This window comes from Pyxicephalus adspersus, chromosome 2 (genome assembly GCF_032062135.1).
Source record: "Pyxicephalus adspersus chromosome 2, UCB_Pads_2.0, whole genome shotgun sequence".
In the NCBI taxonomy this organism is placed as follows: Eukaryota; Metazoa; Chordata; class Amphibia; order Anura; family Pyxicephalidae; genus Pyxicephalus; species Pyxicephalus adspersus.
This window is the reverse complement of record NC_092859.1, coordinates 144452389-144472833: the sequence shown is the minus strand read 5'-3', so window position 1 is coordinate 144472833 and position 20445 is coordinate 144452389. Positions and strand designations below refer to the sequence as shown.

The following is a 20445-nucleotide window of genomic DNA, read 5'->3' as shown; positions in this document are numbered from 1 at the left end:
GGGCGGTCGTTCAGACGATGAACGAGCGCTGTACACACGCCAGATTCTCGTACGATATCAGCCCTGAGAAGATTATCGGACGAGAACCATTGCATGTGTGTACTAGCCTTTGTACTTACATAAGGTAACACAGATAACATAAGATAAGCTAGGTTTTCTTTTCTTGCTAAAATGGCTTCATTATCTATATGGAATCATTACCTCTTAATCACACACTACCCCATTTATTCAAGCCCTGATGAAGGAGGCAAAGCTTAGCCCCAGAAATGCATTAGTTTTGTATCATGGACTTCAACATCACAAGCAGGAACGGAGTTTCTGCATAACGATCTAATGAAATAGAATCTTTGTAGCTACACAAAGAAAAATTTTTTTTTAATATTGTGCCTTCTGCAAAAGCCATAATGTAAAGAGATCATCCTGGGACTTCCAGATGCAAGTTTTGTAGGTGAGAAGTCCTGCCACCTTATGTGATCTGATACAGGGTGCACCTGAGCTCACCTTTTGGACTAAAGGAGCATCAAACTTTAACAGACAGGGTTGGAGAGGAAAAAAACAACACATCCACCGCCTACTGCATGGCATACCTTGCCATACTTCCATTTGGGATTCCTATACACAGTTCTAACCGGCTCTTTGGATCCCTCACAACGGAGGAAACTCCTTACCTTTTACTACGAAAAATTTCTCAGACACCCATTTGTTAAACATTTTCTATATGTCCCCTGAGGAAGCCTACCGGCGAAACGCATCTGGTTACAAGATATTTCTTGTACCTTCTAAATAGGGATTATTAGGTTTAGTCTTTTGGTCCTATATCTTTGGAGCATTTAATGGGATAGACCACAACAAAGTAATGTATGCATTAATATTCTGCTATCCTTTACAAATGTTGCTCACAATATTATTTTGAATTGCGGCAAAGAAACTCCAGCTTGCCTTCTGTCTTTTGTTTATAGACTCAATGGATTCACAACATTTTCAGTTTAAGTTACCTGAGGTTACAGGGCTGGCTCCTTTGCCTTTCTTCTTCTTGTCCTTCTTTTCCTTTGGTTTTGACAAGTTAAAAAGGCGATTGGAGGAGTGGCCCTCTGTTGATTTACTAGACTGGCTCCCAAGTAAGTTGAAGTGGCCTTTTCCTTTTTGCTTACTGTCAGTCCGTAGTAAACAGTCCTTTTTAGGTGATGTAGATGCCTCCGACTGTAACTGTTCCTGTTTGGTGGAGTCACACCATTTTGAGGAATCTATGCCAATGGGGAATGAGGGCACCCTGCTCACCTTCTCATGCTGAAAAGATACCTACAGGGAAAAAGTACACATTGTTAATTGACATAAACAACTATTAATAACATATATTATTGTTTGTCTAGAAGTGCATCACACGCTTTCTAATGTCTGACTACATCTTTCAACACAGAAAGATTCTCGGAGTATCTCAATTTCACTATGCAAGTGACAATGCTTTCTTTCTAGATATTTTACAGTTTTCTGCTTTCAGTTTCACACATCACATCCATATAAAGTATTATTGTACAAATTCCTATCCGCTGTTCTTCAAGTAATGTAATATTGTGAATAATCCATTCTCAAGTATTATGAATGCTGTAGCCAGACGTATCCATCCTTCCCACCACTCCTCTTCTGCTGCCTCTCTTTGTAGTTCTCTTTTGTAGCTTCCATTTGACCTGGTAAAAAAAATACTTCCCCAGCCGCTCTCTTCGCTCCTCCAATGACATACTAATGACTTTCTTACGCATAAGCTCGTCACACGCACGGATCCAAGACTTTTCTAGAGCTGCCCCAACTCTCTGGAATGGTCTCAACCTATTCAGCTTGCTCCCACTTTCTGCTCCTTTAAAAGAGCACGCAAAACCCATCTTTTAAACTTGCTTACCTGTCTTCTTCTTCTGTCTTTAAAAACCCTCATTACTTATAACCATTCCATATCCCCCCTCCTTTTGTGTGATACTTCCCCACCTCCTAGATTGTAAGCTCTTCGGGGCAGGGTCCTCTCCTCTTCCTGTGTCACTGTCTGTATCTGTCTGTCATTTGCAACACCTATTTAATTTACATATATCCTGTTTAATAATATTAATAATAATAAAAAGTACAAGCTGACATCAGATAACATTCAGTGGAATTTGGACCTTGTAGTCATTGAACCACAGTGCGGACAATGGCTAGACAGGCTAGAACAGATGAAATGTTTTTATTTTGCCCACCATAGGGGAAGCAAACACATTCTGTATTTTATGATGGACCAAAAGCACCTCATTTCCCCAATAAGGTAATCAGAAATGGGTAGAAAGAATCTTATACCTGTTTAGGGTCTTTGTTTCGCTGCTCTTGGATCATTCCTTGCTGCATCTCTTCCTCTAAACCCTCTACATTACATTGGCCAAGAGCTTTCATGATCTCCAACCGATGCTTCTTTTGTTCCATTTCTTGCATACTCTTCTTTATGCCATCATCCATTCTTGACGACCATTCTTTCCATTCTGCAAACTTTTTTTCCCGGGATTCCCATTGCCATTCGTTTCTAAGCTTCTCTTCCTTGTGCTGCGCTTGCTGCTTTTCCAAGCTGGAGATCTCCTGACGCAGTTTTTCTAGGCTGCGCTGCTTCTCCTGATCGCTTAAGGAACTTGGTCTTGATTTCCTAGAGAAGTCTCCTTTCAGCATCATCTTCTGATCCTCAATGTAGGTGTCTTGCTGTACGACCACAGCCTGGTAAATATTAAACTTATTAGAACACAGAACACATAGCACATAATGTATTTAATGCAGCAATTATCTTCAACAACTGACCTGCAAGGACTTCAGGCATTTATGAAGGTTGCTGACCGACATTAGAACTTGCTGCAGAGAAAGAAAAGGAACTAGGTTATGTATAAAATAAAATAATTTTTAAAAAAGTCTTCAACACAAAATCAAATAGCAATCTACATATCTAGGAAAACATTACAAATTCTTACCATGCCATTCCTCTTCACTACAACACTGGGATTTGGTCCCTGCAGATGCAAGCAGAAAAAAAATCCCATTAACAACAAGACATCGTCTGTCTAGTGGTCTTCATCATTTCTAGCAGTTATCATAATGAGAATACTCCTAAGGAAATTTTAAAAGATTTGAAATGGAAAAATACTAAAGTCTCAATTACAATTTATACTTTAATAAATACCTAATACCGAATAAAAGTCATACTAATTTCAAAAAATGTAACTGGGAAGAAATGGAACCATAAATGGTTGACCGCTCTGGACCAATCAATACCATGCTATTTATATTTATTTAGAAACTATTATTATATTTAATATTTATAGAAACCTAGGAGGAAGGTCTGTAAAATTGCCAAGTGACTGGCCCAAAAAAGTCCCCAAGCCTGTGGGGGCAGTGTTATGATCCTGGGCTGTTTCAGTCAGTAAGGCCTATTTTCAGGAATGTTATATGGCCAAAAAATAAAGTCTGCTGAATATACTGAATGACCAGGTTATTCCATCAATGGAGATTTTATTCCTTGATAAAATGGGCATGTTCCATAGTGACAATACCCGGATTAATACGAATCAAATTGTGAAAGAGTGGTGAGCATGAGACATTTCAACACATTGAATAGCCACCACAAAGTCCAGACTCCGTTAAGAGTCTTTGGGTTGTGCTGGAGAAGACCTTTCATTGCAGTCCCAACTTATTATTACAATATCCTGGGAGAAATATTAATGCAACTCTGGACGGAAAAAATGGGGACAGCTAGTGACATGACTATGGACTATGTAAAGCAATGCATAATATGTCGGCGCTATATAAATATTGGATAATCATAATAATACCATGACGAATGTGCACTATAATCAAAGCTAAAGGTGGGGGGGGTGCAAATAAAAAATTAGTTATGTGTGACCTTCCCTGTGCATTTGTATACTGTAAATGCGCTGGCAAGTGTACACTTTGCTCCACCAAAATTCTTTCCAGAGATTCATATACAAAAGCAGCAACAACCTGCGAAAAGGAACCTCTCTGAACTTTTTTTTTGCGCCTCCCTGGGCAAAGTTTCCTTGAAAAGTCACACATGCTGGAAATATCCATACAAGCATTCTTCTTATTGTACAAATACAAGATAACCAAAAAAGATACTTTGGTATAGGCATTTGTATACATTGCACCACACTGAATGGATAAAAGTCAATCTATGATGATGCTATGTGCACATCATCATGTTAATCTGCATGTCATTGCACACAATACCTTTTTGAGAACACTGTCAGATTCAGTTCTTCGGAGATCCTGGGCATCTTCTGCTTCATCTTTTTCTCCACCTACAAGTGGTAAACAAGAATAATCAACAGGAGTATAATAAATCATTGAAATTCTTGCTAGTAACTTTGCTATTCTTAGTTTTTTTATTAGATGTAATTTTTTTAGATAAAAAATCTAATTAAAAAATACTATATATAACAGTAAAATAAATCATAATTACACTAAAATGGACAACATGTTCAGGCACTTACATTTTAAATTACTGAGCTGATGGCTGTCAAAACCTCCAAAAGTCTCTGCTCGTCGGGGAAGAGAAACAGGACCAACTCCATTTTCCATCTCACCAGACTCCTGTGCCACCAGGCTGCTCCATAGGTACTGGTTCACCAGAACTTCAAGTGTCTCCACTGCAAAATACATTGAACACTAAGATCATGAAGAAAACCTGACACTCTGCAAGTTTGGATTCACAATAAACTATCTACTAAATGGAGCATGAATTCACAAATTCATGAAAACCTGTAATTTTTCTTTAAAAAAAAAAGAATTATGGATATTAGGAAAATATATGAGATTTGAAATCTTTTGAAGAAAGGGGTTTAAAAAGCCATTATTAACAGACTTTGGATTTGGCCGGCTTCATCCCACAATACAGTTTTCCGATGATGTCACAACTATTTTCCTTGCGGAAAAGGTGTTATAACTTTTCCTCAGCTGCAAGTTGCATTGACAGAGCTAGAAAATGGCCAGCTATTATTTTTAGAGCAGTGATGATTAACGTATATAAAATAAGGAGCCCTAAGTATAGACCTTGACACACTGATGTTAATGTACATCCAATCTAATGCTAGAGAAAAGAGGCTCTAGACACAGTACAGTAGATTTTTAGAAACTGAATGCGTGCTTCAGGATGGCAAATGATTGAAGACGTACTATAGGTGTGGTTTAAGGCTGGGGACTTGTGGAAGGAAACTGTCAGAGATTGTAGACATATTACAAAGAACTGCTAGGGTTTGCTTCTATTACACTTTTTTTTTTTTACAGCACAATACACTTAGAGCTAGCTTAAAAAAGTACTGGCACTATGTTTGATTTTTCCATCATCACATTTTGTTAAAAAAAGGTTATAAAAGGAAAATAAGAATGAAAAAGGTGCTGCTAAAGGAAAACCCTAGGCAAGGAAAATAATGATGGTCAAAGCCAAAAGGCTTCATGCAGTAGGTTGGACATCAAACCTCTTTGCCATGGTCATGCTGAACCTATTTCACAGGCTACCAACCAACCAACTAGAGAAAAGTTAAATAATGATCAATACCATGCAGGACAAGGTAGGGAGATGAGTTTAATTTGCACTTAAAGTCAGCATTATATACTGCGGTGCCTATATCTGGCTATTTTGCTTTGCACAGAACAAACAATATAAAAAGATTCTTATAACAATGATTTGTACTGTGCTAGGTAGCTGAATGAACACTGTAGGTTGCACGCTGTGAAGAGAAGGGCTATTACATACACAGTTGGGAGTTTGTTAGTAACCCTTTAACATGAAGCTCTTGCTTTTCAAATATATGTAAAAATGTATATGTGAAAATCCCTACCTTCTTTGATTGCACTTTTTATTAGTGGCTCTCCTCGGGGAGCTTCTTCAGTGTTCGCCCTAAAGAGAGTTCTTCCCTGCGCTGACGCAGAATTCTCTTCTGCTCCACCGCTAAATGTCAATTCCTGAAAAAGCTTCTCTTTCTCTTCAAGTAAAGTTATAATTTGTTCATCTTTCTGATGCAGTTGCCCTGAAATTGAAAAATACATTACAATTCGTATGTACAATTTATTTGCTATTCCAAAACTATTGACATGCATAACTTGCTTGAAAGAAAGTTAAATGAAATAAAGATGGCAAGTGCAGGTGAAATGCACCTGCCAATGAATTCTGAATGGTATTGGAAGCATTTAAAACTGATGCCATCAACACAAACCCAAACACCCACAAACAAAGGAACTCAGTGATGTTTAGTTCTTGTGGGCCTATCCAATGTGCCCGTCCCTTTCTGTATGCTGTGTTTGATATGCTTAAGTATAGCTGTCCTTAATTTTACTATTCATTAGGTATAAACATGTCCAGCAGCATTGATATGAGTCGCATCATAATCAGTGGGGGAAGAGTACGCCCAAAGAATCGCCACAATTGGATCTGGATTTCACATTATCTCATATAATAAAGGTGGTGAGGATCATTTATGTTCAAAACTGGAAATTAAGGTGGACAGAGTGCAGAAACAAATAATCTTTTACAGGCACATAAGGCAAAATACTTTCAGGGCCTTTGCAGTTACATAATAGTACTTTTTTACCCCCTCCAGCACTGCACTGCTCTTTGTAGGATGTTTCCAGGCAAGAGTAGCAGAAGTAAAGTATTTCAATGATATGGAGATAATTTGTATTACTGGATACTAATAAACAGCCTTCACAAATGATGCTGCAACTTTCCACAGATTTATGCTTTGTATCTTTCAAAAGGACTGCACACCTTCAAACCACATGAGCACATAAAATATCCAAATCCTAATTCATAATCCTCAAGGTGTCATGGTTTCCCATCCCATCAAGGTTCCAGACCTATTTAACCCATTTGTCCAATTTGACATTGTATTGGTTGGTAAATTGGCTATCATAATGACAAATGCGGATTAGAAATCATTTTAGGAGCTGTTGCTTTAATTCTTTAATATCCAAAAGATTTACAAAGTTTTTTATTCAATTGAAGATTGGCAGCTATAAGGTTTGGGTACACACCTAGGAAAATTGGAAAAATTAAGCTAAATAAACAATTTATTATAATTTATTAACAATAAGGCATTATAAATCTGCTAACTCAACATCCCTGGCTGATTTAGTGCTGCAAAATCTTGAATATTTCAGGGAATATTCAGAATTATATTCACAAACTACTTGCTGCCACCTAGCGGTTACGAAAAGTCTTACCCAGGAGAATTGCATTTAAATCTCCTAACTTGCAATTTAATGTTTTTTTTCTTTTCTTTAATACCAAAAATGTGTCTGTTCCTTAAAGTTTATCAATGTTCAGACTTACATTTTTACACATGAGACTTTATAGATTTGACAATTTAATCTTATATGTTTTAGCAACAAGATTATATTAGGAGAAACATATTTCCAAATAGAAAAATCATTGCTTTCTGACATGGCTGTCTTCCATTGATGATGGCCATCTCATATTCATGTGAACAAAACCCTGACTGCTGACGTTCTTGCCCTGAACTTATTGGCAACAGTAAAAATCTCCCGGTAAATGTGCAGGGTGCGCAGTTAATAAACCCAGTCCACTGATACAATCTTACTTCAAGATTCAATAAATAGAAATGATCTGATAAATAGCACTATAAAATGTGTTAAGAACATCCCGTACCTCTCAGTTCTCTGGCTTTGGTATCCCAGTTCTTCTTCTCCTCCTCAGACTCAGATGGAACGCCTTCATCGTCATCTTTGTCCCTGGAATAGCAGACAATACAGAATTATAGAATAGTAATAAAGAAGGAATGAACTCTTGCAGGTGCAGCAGGGACAATACTGCTACTTACATTGTGGTCATTGTGTCCTGGATAGTGTTGATCCAGCTGTCCCGCTCTTCTTTAGTACTGGTGAGAACTTCCACCATTTCTGGGTCTTTCCCTCCCATGCTGATCAGGAACAGTCCCTTTTCATCATGTGCCACCTTCCTTACTATCAGTTTCTTTAAGGAAATCACTGTAGATTTTTGTTCCTAAACAAATAAATAATAAATTAGTTTAAAAAACATACACATGCATTGTTTTAATATTTTCACCTTCAGCCTAATATAAATGCATTTATTCCCAACTTTTTAGAAACATCATGATACAGACGTAGGGGGTGAGGGGCATGGGTGCCCCAAACACCCACCGATAAATTGGAATGAGGACACCACCTGTCCCCATCAGGTTGCCAATATAACCAGCGTTGAGCACTCAGATCATTGAGATACTCCTCACTATACACTAAATCTAAGACTTGCTGCATTGGTATGACTAAATTCAAAGATTCATTTCACTTCTCAACCATGAACATCCACCCGTATTCTGCAAACCACTACCAAACCCTGGTGCCCTTAGGCATTTTTTGAAACATATAATCCTGTACACAATATCCTCATTGGACCACCATGGTTAACGAGCAAGTTTTGTTTTGGCCCAATATTTATATGGAAGGGTTTGGCACTTGGCCACACATAATTAGCCCTACGTGTTTATAACCACATCTGTTTAAGATCGAGCTGTCATATTTAATAGATAAGGTGGTCAGGAGGTTCAGTAAATAAGACTGCTGCTCAAAGAAACCATGTAACAGCTTTTCTTTAATTTTCTAACTCATAATGAAAAGTGACGGCTGGGACTGGGAAACAGCAGAGGGGATGAGAGCAGAAGTTCAAGACCTGAAGAATATCAGAAACATGGCTGTTCATGAGATAATCGCTCATGCCAGGAAATTAGGAAGATATTGGCAATGCTTAGCAAGCTCGAAAGCTACTTGTTTTAAAGCTAATTTAATTCCAAAATTACACAAGGAAAAGTCTCAAAGCAATCAGGTGGATCAGTGAAAATGATAAGGATTACCTTGGGATCTGAACTGTAAAAATTGAAAACCTTGTGCAGTTCTTGGACCTCTCCTTTTAGTTCCTTGTCAACAGATTGTGGTCAGACAACTGCTCTCTATATTCTCTCTTACTCTGACTACCAAGTCCTGACACCTACTATACAACTATAGGCACAGGGTTCCTACTGCAATGCAGGGATGCTGGAAAATTCAGTCTGGCATCTATTGTTCTTCCTACTTTAGGTGTTAGGATAGGTATATATAATTGACTCATTGATTGGGTAATTCAAAGATTAGAGGGAACCCGATGTAATGCAGTTTGCAAGCTTATTTGGCATGTAAAACAGACATTTCAACCACCACTTTGCTTCTACACACTAATGGATTCATTTACTGAGCTGATAGCTATTAAAATTTGTCTTGTTCATACTTTAAAAACCTATTCTGTTTTCTTCATTAAACAAATATGGCTTATCCATTAGGCCATACTTCATTTTTGTCAACACATTGTTTTATCATACAATGGCAACCTTGTAATTACCATAAATATGCCAATGCCGGGGGCACTATCTGCACTATTAATGTGCCAATCTCCAACATAGGCAATATGTGATTGGTTTGCTGATTTTTCCTGCAGTTTTTCTCACATTCCAACTCTTGGAAAAATAACGTGAGCACAACGACATATTCTTGTTCAAATGAGAAAATCCAAAACCAAAGAAAAAAGTTGCCCCCCACATTGTTACTGAACATCCTGAAATGCCTTGGGGGCATAGAGGAAAAATCCAGAGTTTGATGCACAAAGACTGCTGATGCAATTGCTTGTTACAGTTGTCATAATGAGAGCAGATGGGAAATAACATCACCACAGCTTTATACAATTTTGCTATTCAGAAATTAAAAGATTCATTCCTTTTGCAAAATTTAAGCCAACAAATAAGCCAACTGCATTTTTTTTCCCAAGCACATTTTAGTGATGTGAAGGGGCCTCACCAGTGACGCAAAGACATATTTCTGGTCCTTTTCTTGGAGGAAAACCAACACATCAGTCAGCAGTACAGCCAGCACCTCTGTGGATTACATAAAAGTACATAGTTATTGTGAGAATTTAACACATGGCCACAAACCTGCCTATTTCTACCCTACAATCATCTGCTTAGATAAATCTCATGTTAATCCCTAATTTATGCTTCATAGAAAGCTGGTTTTGCAGGAAGAATTGGCTCAGCCCACACTGTATCAGATTCTACATTAGGAATATGTTCCCACTTACAGTAAAAATGAAAACGAAGCTGAGATGGACGGCAATGACCTGCAATTTAGTGCTTCAGTTGGAAACGATGATTACTCACATGCAATGTGGTTCTCAGTCTGCAAAAATAACTTTCAATTACAAGTCCCCATCTTAACTTCCTGGCTATGCTGATGGAGACATTTTATAGCAAAGACAGCCAGGTTACCAAGCCTTGTAAAGTTGGTGTTGATGGATCAAGGAAAAACAAATTGCTGCTCCAGAAGGGTGGAGACTGGGAGAACTGGTTGTTCTTGGCAGTACATATGCTTGTGGGCGAGGATGACTAAAACCCAACTGACTTTCATTGATATCACTATAAAATACAGTGTGCTTGTGATAGACTGAGCTCCCATTGTAAACTAATGGACACGGTAGAATTCAATGGTAGAAAGTTTATCATTCTGTAAAACATTTAAAGGGCATTTTTATGTGTCAGCTGTGGGTATGGACATGGTTTTAAAGGTGAAAGCTCCAGGGCTGCCTAGGTTGTGGTGGCAGCTCCACAACACCGGGTTGTGTGTGGTCCTCAAGGACTGGAGATCTCAGATGTAGCATATACCTACAAATGGTAGCTAATAACCAGATAGCCAAAGGGTTTTTGATCCCATAGACACTTTGAGTCTTCCTAAATTTATTACCCATATCATGGTCACTCACAAATATGGAGAGGGACCAGCAGGTCACGGACAATGACCAGCAAGATATGTAAGTGTGAGCAATGGTTTCATGTGATTTTAGTAATATTCATAGGGGCCCCACATGACTAAACCAGTGAATTTAAGAAAATGAACACAAGAGTCTATTTTATGTCTAATGCATTTTTTCTCAACCAAGGTTGAAACCCTAGGGTTCCTCCAAAAGGTGCTGGAGGAAATGAGCAGTTTGTGCCTTACAGGTCATTTTAGGTGACATCAGTGATCTTGTTGGCTATCTGTAAGGGTGACATTCTTGGCCAGCAGTGTAGGAGGCATTCTTCCCACTCAACATTATGCTAATGTACTGTGAGCTTTTGATATAGTAATTATAGTGGAGGCTCCTTGAGACCTAAAAGTTATTTTAAGGGTTCCTCATGTTAAAAAAGTTAAAAAAGGCTGGTCTAACCTTAAAATGCCCTGGATGTAGTAAAGTTAGAAAATTGGAAAAATTAACTCACTTTGAACTTGGAAAGTATTGGAGTATTAAAAAATAAAAAGCTAACCTTTAATTCTATTGGCTGGACTGGATCTCAGGAACACCGTGCCATCACGGACCAATTTCCTTCTTTTAAGGTCCTCTTTTGCGAACATCTGCCCACTCTTCATGCGTTGTATAGATTTACTATCAGTCTTGTTGTAGATCTCATTAAGTCGCTTTTTCTTCTCATAATTATTGACTTTATTATTCACTTCTGTAATAACATCCTTTACCAAGTTCAGGGCTCTTTCCACTTCCTGATGCTCAATTTCATTCTCTGCAAAAAGATCAATATTCCGATTGGCATATGGACAACATGGACTCTACTACTTATCAAGACAAAAAATTGTAGGAGAGAAGATTAATTCTTAGCATCTAACAGTAATCAGAACTGGACTAATCGGGTTTGGGGTAAATTAAAAAGACAATACGGCTTCACTAATTCTGCGCTAGGTGACTGTGTATCCTGAAAGGCCAACCTTCCAGAAAGTTTTACTTTCCAATAACAACTGCTTTGCCTAGAAGTACTGCACTGTTAGAAGGAAAGGAAGCAATGGCAGCCAACTGTGGACCCCTGTGCAGAACTGTCTTAGGGACCCCCTACTGAACTGCCCTGGAGCCCCCTTTGTGGGCCCCAGTTGGTTGGGGGTCCAGGGTCCTCATGCAGTGGCAAACTTTGCACCCCCTGCCCTTTCTTCCAGGTATCCAGGAGAATGCGAAAGTGCTTGGACCTGAACAGCCAATTGCTAAGCCTGTCCACTGTTACATGGAAAGCTGTACTGATGCCATCCATACAGGCTAGTTATACCCGGGAGATATCAAGGCCAGAATTCCTGCCATCAGGAACCTAGGTGTGTGTGTACACCTCACTGGAATGGGGGCTTTTATCAAATGTCACTTTACTTGAATGAGTGGCATTCTTTCAGTACTTTAGAGACAATTACTAAGGAACTGCCCTGCTTTTTTTCTCAATGATTAAAAATCAGGTAAACAAATACATGCTAGGAATTGTCTGATACTGGTAGGTATTTTAACTACACTTCTGGGAATATGTGCATTGATTTTTATATCATAAATACTACCCAGGGAGGGATGGATCTCTTAAGGGTATTTTATGCCAGGTTATTGATCATATTATTGTAGCATGTAAGGCCAGCATGACTCTATCCATCTGCTACTTATCTGCCATCAAAGTGTCACAAATGTTTTTGGAATTGTTGGCATAATAATAATAATTTACATTAAAAGAAATTTGTACATGTCTTCATACAACTTTTAATTATAGCATATCATAAATCATGATTAATCCCATTATTCATACCAAACCAATCAGAATGATTACCTTTTGTATATTGCAGTATTCGTTGTAGAAGGACCGGGTACTTCGTAATCCTTTGAGTAACCAGTAGTATACATTCTGGAATCCCCAGTCTTCGGACTAATGTGCTACTTCCCTTTTTCTAAAACAGAATAGAAAATCTTAGTACCATTCACAGCTCTCACCACCAGATACATTTGCAATGCCACAATGTACACATGAAGGTGATGTCTCCAATACCTTAATAAAGGCTTGAAACCTTTTCTCTTTGGACAGCAGATCCTTGAAATAGTTTACAGCTTCATTGTGGTGACCACAAAATTTACCATATGTTCGCTTCATGTGTTCAGCTTTTTCACCAGAGAACTGTATAAACAAGAAAAAATAAATGTTGCATTTTCAGTAATAAAACATGAAACCTTTTCAATCGTTACAACATATTATAAAAGCTGAGTAACAGTTTATTATGAGTTTTGCTCATAAACAGTCAACTATTTACTACAGTTCACAAAGTGTCCACTAGATGTGTCCAAGACACAGACACACTCCTCTCACGCAACCCACGTATCTTTTAGACTCATAACCATTCATCTAATGGGTTAAAGTGCAAATGCAGAATGTAGAAATGCTACTTTTTTGGCAATACTGTTACCTAATTACTAAATTTAGCATTTTTAAATCCCAGCAGCAGCAAATATCCTTTGTTGGTGTTCCTAAATACTGGACATCAGAACACTACTATCTCTAGCGGTTCTAAAGGAGCCAGCAGCAGTTCTTAGTATTTTAATTTCCCTAGGTTTCTGAGCCTGTAAAGGTACTGACTGCAAGTTGTGGCTGCATGGTGTATTTTAAGTTGCAGGTACAGTGTCACATGGTGGTGACATCAAAGTAGCATCTAGATCCAATCTTATGTGTGTGCATTATTTTAGTTAAGTAAAGGCCAACGAAGAAGCGAGACAACTGAATATGACATAGGAACATAAGGTTTCCTTTACAAAGAATGCTGCATTGTGATACTGACATTACTCTGACAATACTTTTTGTCTAGGGGGGAATTTTTTTCCCTTTGGAGTGACACACGGCTCCCTGCGCAGTTTGGAGTTGTGCATTTAGTGGTCTGCGCCATGGAAAAGGTTGGGGACCACTTACATACACTGTTTCAGATAGTGCGCAATACCCAGTTGTTGCCATATGGATTATCTAATCAGTTTTGTAATATTCCTGTTTTATGTAACAGAGGATATAAATTCTATACAAATAATTGTCAGACCCAGTTATTACCTGTTGCACCAGAATATCCCCGATCCTCCTGATGACAAAGTTATTCTCAATTTTTTCAGCCGTCGACTCCTTTTTCCTTTCCAGAATTCTTTGGAAGAACTGGGTATGGATGTTTAGCAAGTCATCTATGCATGGAAAGATCTTCTCCAGAACTTTGTGCTCAAACTGCAGCTCAGTCTGCATGCCCCGGTAGTAGACTTCATTCATGATCTTCAGAGTCCGAACGTGGTGCATTTCTGTCTGCATGAGCTCTGCACAAAATGACAAGGAAAGCCAATATATGAATTGCTATCTAAATTTTACAGCTGGTGCTAATCCATGTGCTTACTCCCAGTTAAATATAGACCTTGATCATTTTAACATACAGCCTATTCAGTAACTGTCAGTTATTCTTTATTCTACCTATTTACTGTACAGCACTGCATGTTATGTTGGCGCTATATAAATCCTGTTTAATAATACAAATAATAATAGGGGGGTCCATATATATCATGCTAAAATATCATTTCTAAAAACCTGAAAATAAGGCAGATCTGACTCAACCTGTCGGTTATCCACTTTTGAACCTGATTTTTCTTGAAACTTGACCTCCATCCACAGTTTCTGGACAGAATCCCACATCCCAACCACATTTTTTTCCTAGAAACCGACACATGACAAAGGAGCTGTCACATTCCATGTAACCACCATGAGATGAGATATTGGGGCTGCCTCATTTCATGAGACATTAAAGATAACACATTTCCTGTAACATTTTATAGGAAGGTCAGGTAATAAAGAGAGCTGTAATGTTACACAACAAAGCTGAGTAATACAATGGGCTTTATCATAGGACTTGGCATATAGGGGGAATTAAGAAGCAAAAACATTTGAAATAAAAATGCATAAATTAATGATAACATGTCAAAGCTAAAAGAAAGCCTTCCTATTTTGTATATATGTGCTGATTGTACATCAAATTTAGGAATTCCAGGGAGCAAAAGCAACTCCAAGAAACATTATGATATGGTTGTTACAAATTTTGGGAGGATACTAGTGTGCATTGTTTTTACTGCGCCCGACGAAAGCTTGGAAAATGTTTTGCTAGGGGGAATACACCTATAGCACACAATACAATCATCTTCTGGAGCTCGGATCTCACCATAGATGACATCCTGTCGTTTCACCACATCCTTCTTGAGCTGCTTAAGGAACTTGCTGTCCACTGTCTGGCTCCAAGACTCTGCCTCTAGCTGCTTGGAATCTGACTCAAACTCTCCCATGAGTTGGCCCTCGTTCATGTCTGTCCCTGTTCGCAGAATAAATAGATTCCATTACAGATGGCATGCCCAGATATGATAATAATTGGTTAAGAGACACAAGCATATTGTATATAGGGCCTTACCTTCATCAACAAGAGACTCCATAGATTCATTGACTTTGCTGATTTTGTGCAAAGAGTCTGTTGACTGTGACAGAACTTTCCAAGTTCCCCAAATATTTTCATCACATCCAACTCTGAAAAAAAAATCCCCAAACAAATTACTGCAAGCTAGTGAAATATTTAAGGATTTCCTAGATCAACATTTAAATATCATGCATCAATAGTACAGACAGACTGATGTTTGGCCTTTTTTAATGCCCATCAGTTAGGTAAAAGTAAAAATCGGAAATGGAACAGTAACTTTAACACACAATGTAATATATAGCTGAATGTTTTGATAAAAAACCACCACTAGAAAGTTTAGATTTGAATCTTTGATAGAGGCAAATGTTCTTTTAGGTCTTTCTGTTGGCCAACATGTTTTGCAACCTGCAACCAGGTGTTTCTGGTGGAATCCAGTGGTATGCCACAAATATGACCTTTCAAGTGCCATTCAGGGGTCAAGGAACATTCACCTGGTCCTCTGGTGGACCCAATGTCCTGTTGCTTGGAAAGTTATGCCTGCATTTGTGCTGGAACACCATGGTACAGAGTGATTGCCTACTTTATAGAAAAAGTATAGTCCCAGCAGCAGCACAGGAGAGAAGCTATGGAATGGTTTTTATGGTCAATATTGGAGTTACTGCTGGCCCTGACATTTGCTGAGGGTTATGACCCCTGGCCCTAACATGGGCATAACTGAAGTCAAAGTTCTCAAAAGAAATTCTCCTACAAGGGAGGCCAAGTCAAACTGTTTGCTCTCTGTATATACTGTGTACATGAGAACATATGTTCTGGAGAATGGTTTCATTACAACAGTATTTGGCGCATGCATTCAGTCTGTGACATTATCCTGTGAGCAGTCTGTGCCATATAAATAATAGGGTGGGGAGCTACAGGCATGTTTGTGCTACTTTAAATTGAAAAAAAAAACCTTTATAAAAAATATTGAAACAAAAAATTAAACAAACATTTTTCCCAGACTGGCAGACAGTCTTTTCTACACCGACTTCAAAAAGTCTATTCACCCATGCCCCCTCATAATAATCCATGCATATATTTTTCCATGGTATGTGCCAATTTATGGTTGCTCAACCTTCTCACGTCCTCTGGTGTGCCCACAGTCCCCAAACATTACATACCCTGCAATATTCTGTGTGGAGATACTCTTAGATATCGAAATCGTAGTCTGCGGCCTTCTGTTGGCAAAGCTAAGAGATGAGAAGGTAGCTTCATCCGGTGCCACAACTGCTGAGCGAGGCCTCTCCTTTGGCTGAGAACCTAAAAAAATATTCACACTGTGAATGTTCTGGACATACACAATACATATGATATTTGCAAGGTGTATTTTTTCACTTCCACCACTATAATTAAATATTCCTTTGTGCTCACCCTTTGGTTTTTGTATAGGGTGTTCATTATGAGTTTCAGCCCAGAAATTAGAACGTCAGGTATCACAGATCTTAGACGTAAAAAACTCAATATAGTCTTCTTGTTGCAATAAAGTTCTTTGATAAGAATCTTAAGTACTTAATTGTATCAGATAATGCTTTTACATGATGTTTATAGGAGACATAATGTCTCAGTCTCTTGCAGCTATGAGATTTTAATCTCACGCTAAGCTTGGAGAAAAGAAGGTCATAAAGGGGTGGAAAAGTCCCTAGCGTCATACATATAATGATAGATAATGCATGGATGTACTTAGATTAGGATAGTGTATGGGGACATATACTATACATGTCAATATAAAATGAGAAGATAGAGAAATAGATCATTTAACATTTATGCAAATGTTTGATTTGCTCCTAACAAATGCTCATTATCCACAATGGATATGTATCTCTAAAGACTGAAGAAAAACACAAAATATTTTTTGCTAACTAATTTGGTGTTAGAAAGCCCTTTAACCAATTTATCCGCTATATAGGGAGCTTCTGAATAACATAGAAAATACACAGGTTGGTCTCATTAAATACACATGCATTCCTATTTATTGCTCCTATATTCCAAATAACTCCTAAAACACAAAAACTAACACTCACCTTTATTTCTCATGACGACTACAGGTAATGAAGAGGTATCATTAGGTTGCAGAACCTTTTGTTGCTGAAAGACATTTATCATGTATTACTATTCTGTTGTAGGAATAAAGATGCTTATAGAAACAAATAATCATTAACTTTCCAACCAGACATAACATCAATAAATGTTACCACATTTATTACCACATTTGTGTATTCACTATAAGATGGCCATTGTCCGCATACAAGGGCAACAACTAAGGCACGTACACACTTTAGATTTTTGTCATTGGAAACGATCTTTCATAATAATTTCCAATGACAAAAGACAGAAAGATGAACGAACGAGCACTGTACATTTAGCGCCCTCCTATTCTACTGAGGGGGGACGAGCGAGCGGCACCTTGCTGCACTCTCCACCCTTCACTTCCATTGCCGTTGTTAGTCGTGCTTAGTTCATGGATCCACCAGGACGGATCCTTAAACAACATCGGACAGATGCTATACACACATCAGATTCTTGTCCAAGATGAGCCCTAAAACTTGTATTGGACAAGAATCATCTAACGTAGCCTACGATTCCCAACTGCCTCATAACAGTACTTGATAAGTAATCAGTCACAGATAACAGGTCCAATTATGTTCCATAATTCTTTGTCATGGTTGCCAATCTTATATGGAAAATACAAGGGTAAAAAACACCTGGAATCAGATTTGGCAAAATAATTGCTCATTTGTATTTTAAATGGCAGCAGCCTGTTCTGTACATATGTAGAAGTTATTTCAGAGACAGGCACACAACACGTGAGAACAGAGTACAGGGGTGTGACTAATTTATAATAACACCTGTCTGAATACCTACACATTGCCACAGGGCTACAGCATTACCCCGGCCCAGACACTACATCACGGAATGTTTCTCTTTTGTACATTCTTTTGTGATGGTAAGGGTTAGCTTTAAAGTCATAAAATATGACATTACAGTGCTATTAAAATATGTTAATTGCTAAGAATCCACAGAATTTTGGTTTGAATTGCTAATATTGGGTATAACTTGGTACTCTGGGTTCTAGATGAAAACTTTACTGGTGTTCTAATCCAGAGCAATGCATAAAACAGAACTAAAAACATAAGCTGGTTTGGTATCAAACTCCATTAAAGGCTTCCACTGGAACCTTGTGTGCTGGCTTTTCTTTTATATCCGATCCTTTGCGGTTGCAGTGTTTGCCAAACACACGGTACAAAATGTTTCTGGATGGGTTTTATAATGTGGTTTGTATTCTAGCTGGGGAAATGTACTTTTTATTTGATCTGGGGTCACCTGGACAGAAAGTGCTAGAAAACCCAATTATATTACTACCGTCACTAAAGAAGAAAAGAGAAATCTTCCAAATGGGACATTTGTTTTAATGCCATCTGGCAACCTATGCCTGGATTTTACAATAACGGAAAAAAGTGTCAATTACTAAATGAAAACTAGAAGGAAACTTACTTTCATCTTGACTTTTGCACAAGGAGTGAAATTCTCTCTGCAGCCTTTATGTACAACTGAGTTACAATCTAAAAGAAAGAAAACAGGTAATGAATAGGTTATACATACCCAAAGCCTCAAACAAGAAGTTTATGACAAGTGGGTGACAAACAATTCAAGATTTATCTGAAACCATCACAAAACTCTATGGCATTCATATTTCGGCATTGCGTATTATACAGCGCTATTCACCTCATTGGTCATTCCAATTGGATATCCTGGAGTTTAACCTTTGGTAAGGCAAATGCCACCATCATAACCCCCGAAAGGCCTGGCTTCACAATCTCATCCAAGAACTCCACAAAATCTTACTCTTTCCCATCTTTTCATCAGTTCCTAAACTACATCTCCAATTATCATCCCATAACTACCAATATGGCAACCTGAGAATCTGAGAATAGTACACTGCTTTTTCCAAAAAGGCCAACAAATACCACAACAAAGGCACATTTATTTTGTGGACCACAAGCTACTATAAGAAGTATCAATAAAAGCCATCAAAAAATACCATCAATTCCACCACTGGCTTTCATTAAACACATGCATCTAAACCAGTCTATGGTTTATTCAGTTATGCTATTTCTGTACCATATTTAGAAGGAGAAAAATCTACAATGTTAAATGTAGCTTTGAACAGGAGCACGAGGAACCTTATTTATAAATGTTTAAAGGAAGGAAATGTTTTTGTAAAGTGTGGCTTAGAAAACAAATTGTATTTGTCTTTGTTACTCATCTCCTGCCATGTTACCTAAAATATATCACGACAAAACACTTCTGCAAGGAAAAACATGACATTAAACCTGGATGTCGGTGCACAAATCTCCACCTTGCCCCACAGGGTAGAGTATCTGATGTACTAATGCACCAAGCTGTCCAGATTATCTTTAGGAAAAGTCCCCGTCTAGATCTGGCTTTTAAGAAAGAGATCGGATTGTTTTAAAAAATTGGAGTCTTTACTAATCTCTGTTGACTAAAGCTGCGTACACACTGCCAATTTTTGTCGTTGGAAAGGATCTTTCACGATCCTTTCCAACGACAAGGGAGTGCACGATGCATGAACGGTGCTGTACATACTCTATGGAGAGGGGAGGGGGAGAGCGACGGAGCGGCACCCTGCTGCACGCTCTCCCCTTCACTTTCATTACGATCGGCTGTCGTCTATCGTCCGTGGATCCGGCAGGTCGGTCGTTCGGACGATGGACGACACCGACTGTACACACGGCAGATTTTCGCCCGATAATTGGCCGATGCCGATTATCGGGCGATAAAAATCTGACGTGTGTACGTAGCTTTACAATGGCACGGCCACTTTTTTGTATAATAATGTAATGGGAAATGTCAAATGATCACTTTCCCTGTAGAATAGAAATCTGGAAAAAAATGAAATCATACACCAGTTTGTCAGGTGTATGAAGACCACTTTTAGACTTTGGATTGACAATCAGTCTAGCTTCCTTTACATCTGATTTGATATTTAAATGGATACTGGCCACAATATATACTTTTCAACACCTGATCATGGAAAATGGCAGATCTGCAATC

At 38.3% G+C, this 20445-nt stretch overlaps 1 protein-coding gene across 5 annotated transcripts in view; it reads right to left on the bottom strand.

Annotated features, from left to right (window-relative positions):
* Positions 1 to 20445, bottom strand: part of AKAP13 (A-kinase anchoring protein 13) — a 171135-nt gene that overhangs the window by 6231 nt on the left and 144459 nt on the right. For all 5 annotated transcript variants that reach the window (XM_072402694.1, XM_072402696.1, XM_072402697.1 and 2 more), the window contains 19 exons: positions 18865 to 18932; positions 17394 to 17457; positions 16494 to 16632; positions 15334 to 15446; positions 15091 to 15237; positions 13950 to 14200; positions 12909 to 13034; positions 12693 to 12810; positions 11376 to 11627; positions 9877 to 9953; positions 7854 to 8035; positions 7682 to 7764; positions 5856 to 6044; positions 4509 to 4664; positions 4246 to 4316; positions 2973 to 3011; positions 2806 to 2856; positions 2320 to 2724; positions 996 to 1299 (listed from right to left, as the gene is read on the bottom strand). In XM_072402694.1, the coding sequence (XP_072258795.1) occupies positions 996 to 1299; positions 2320 to 2724; positions 2806 to 2856; positions 2973 to 3011; positions 4246 to 4316; positions 4509 to 4664; positions 5856 to 6044; positions 7682 to 7764; positions 7854 to 8035; positions 9877 to 9953; positions 11376 to 11627; positions 12693 to 12810; positions 12909 to 13034; positions 13950 to 14200; positions 15091 to 15237; positions 15334 to 15446; positions 16494 to 16632; positions 17394 to 17457; positions 18865 to 18932 (2835 nt within the window). The remainder of the gene's footprint in view (positions 1 to 995; positions 1300 to 2319; positions 2725 to 2805; positions 2857 to 2972; positions 3012 to 4245; positions 4317 to 4508; positions 4665 to 5855; positions 6045 to 7681; positions 7765 to 7853; positions 8036 to 9876; positions 9954 to 11375; positions 11628 to 12692; positions 12811 to 12908; positions 13035 to 13949; positions 14201 to 15090; positions 15238 to 15333; positions 15447 to 16493; positions 16633 to 17393; positions 17458 to 18864; positions 18933 to 20445) is intronic.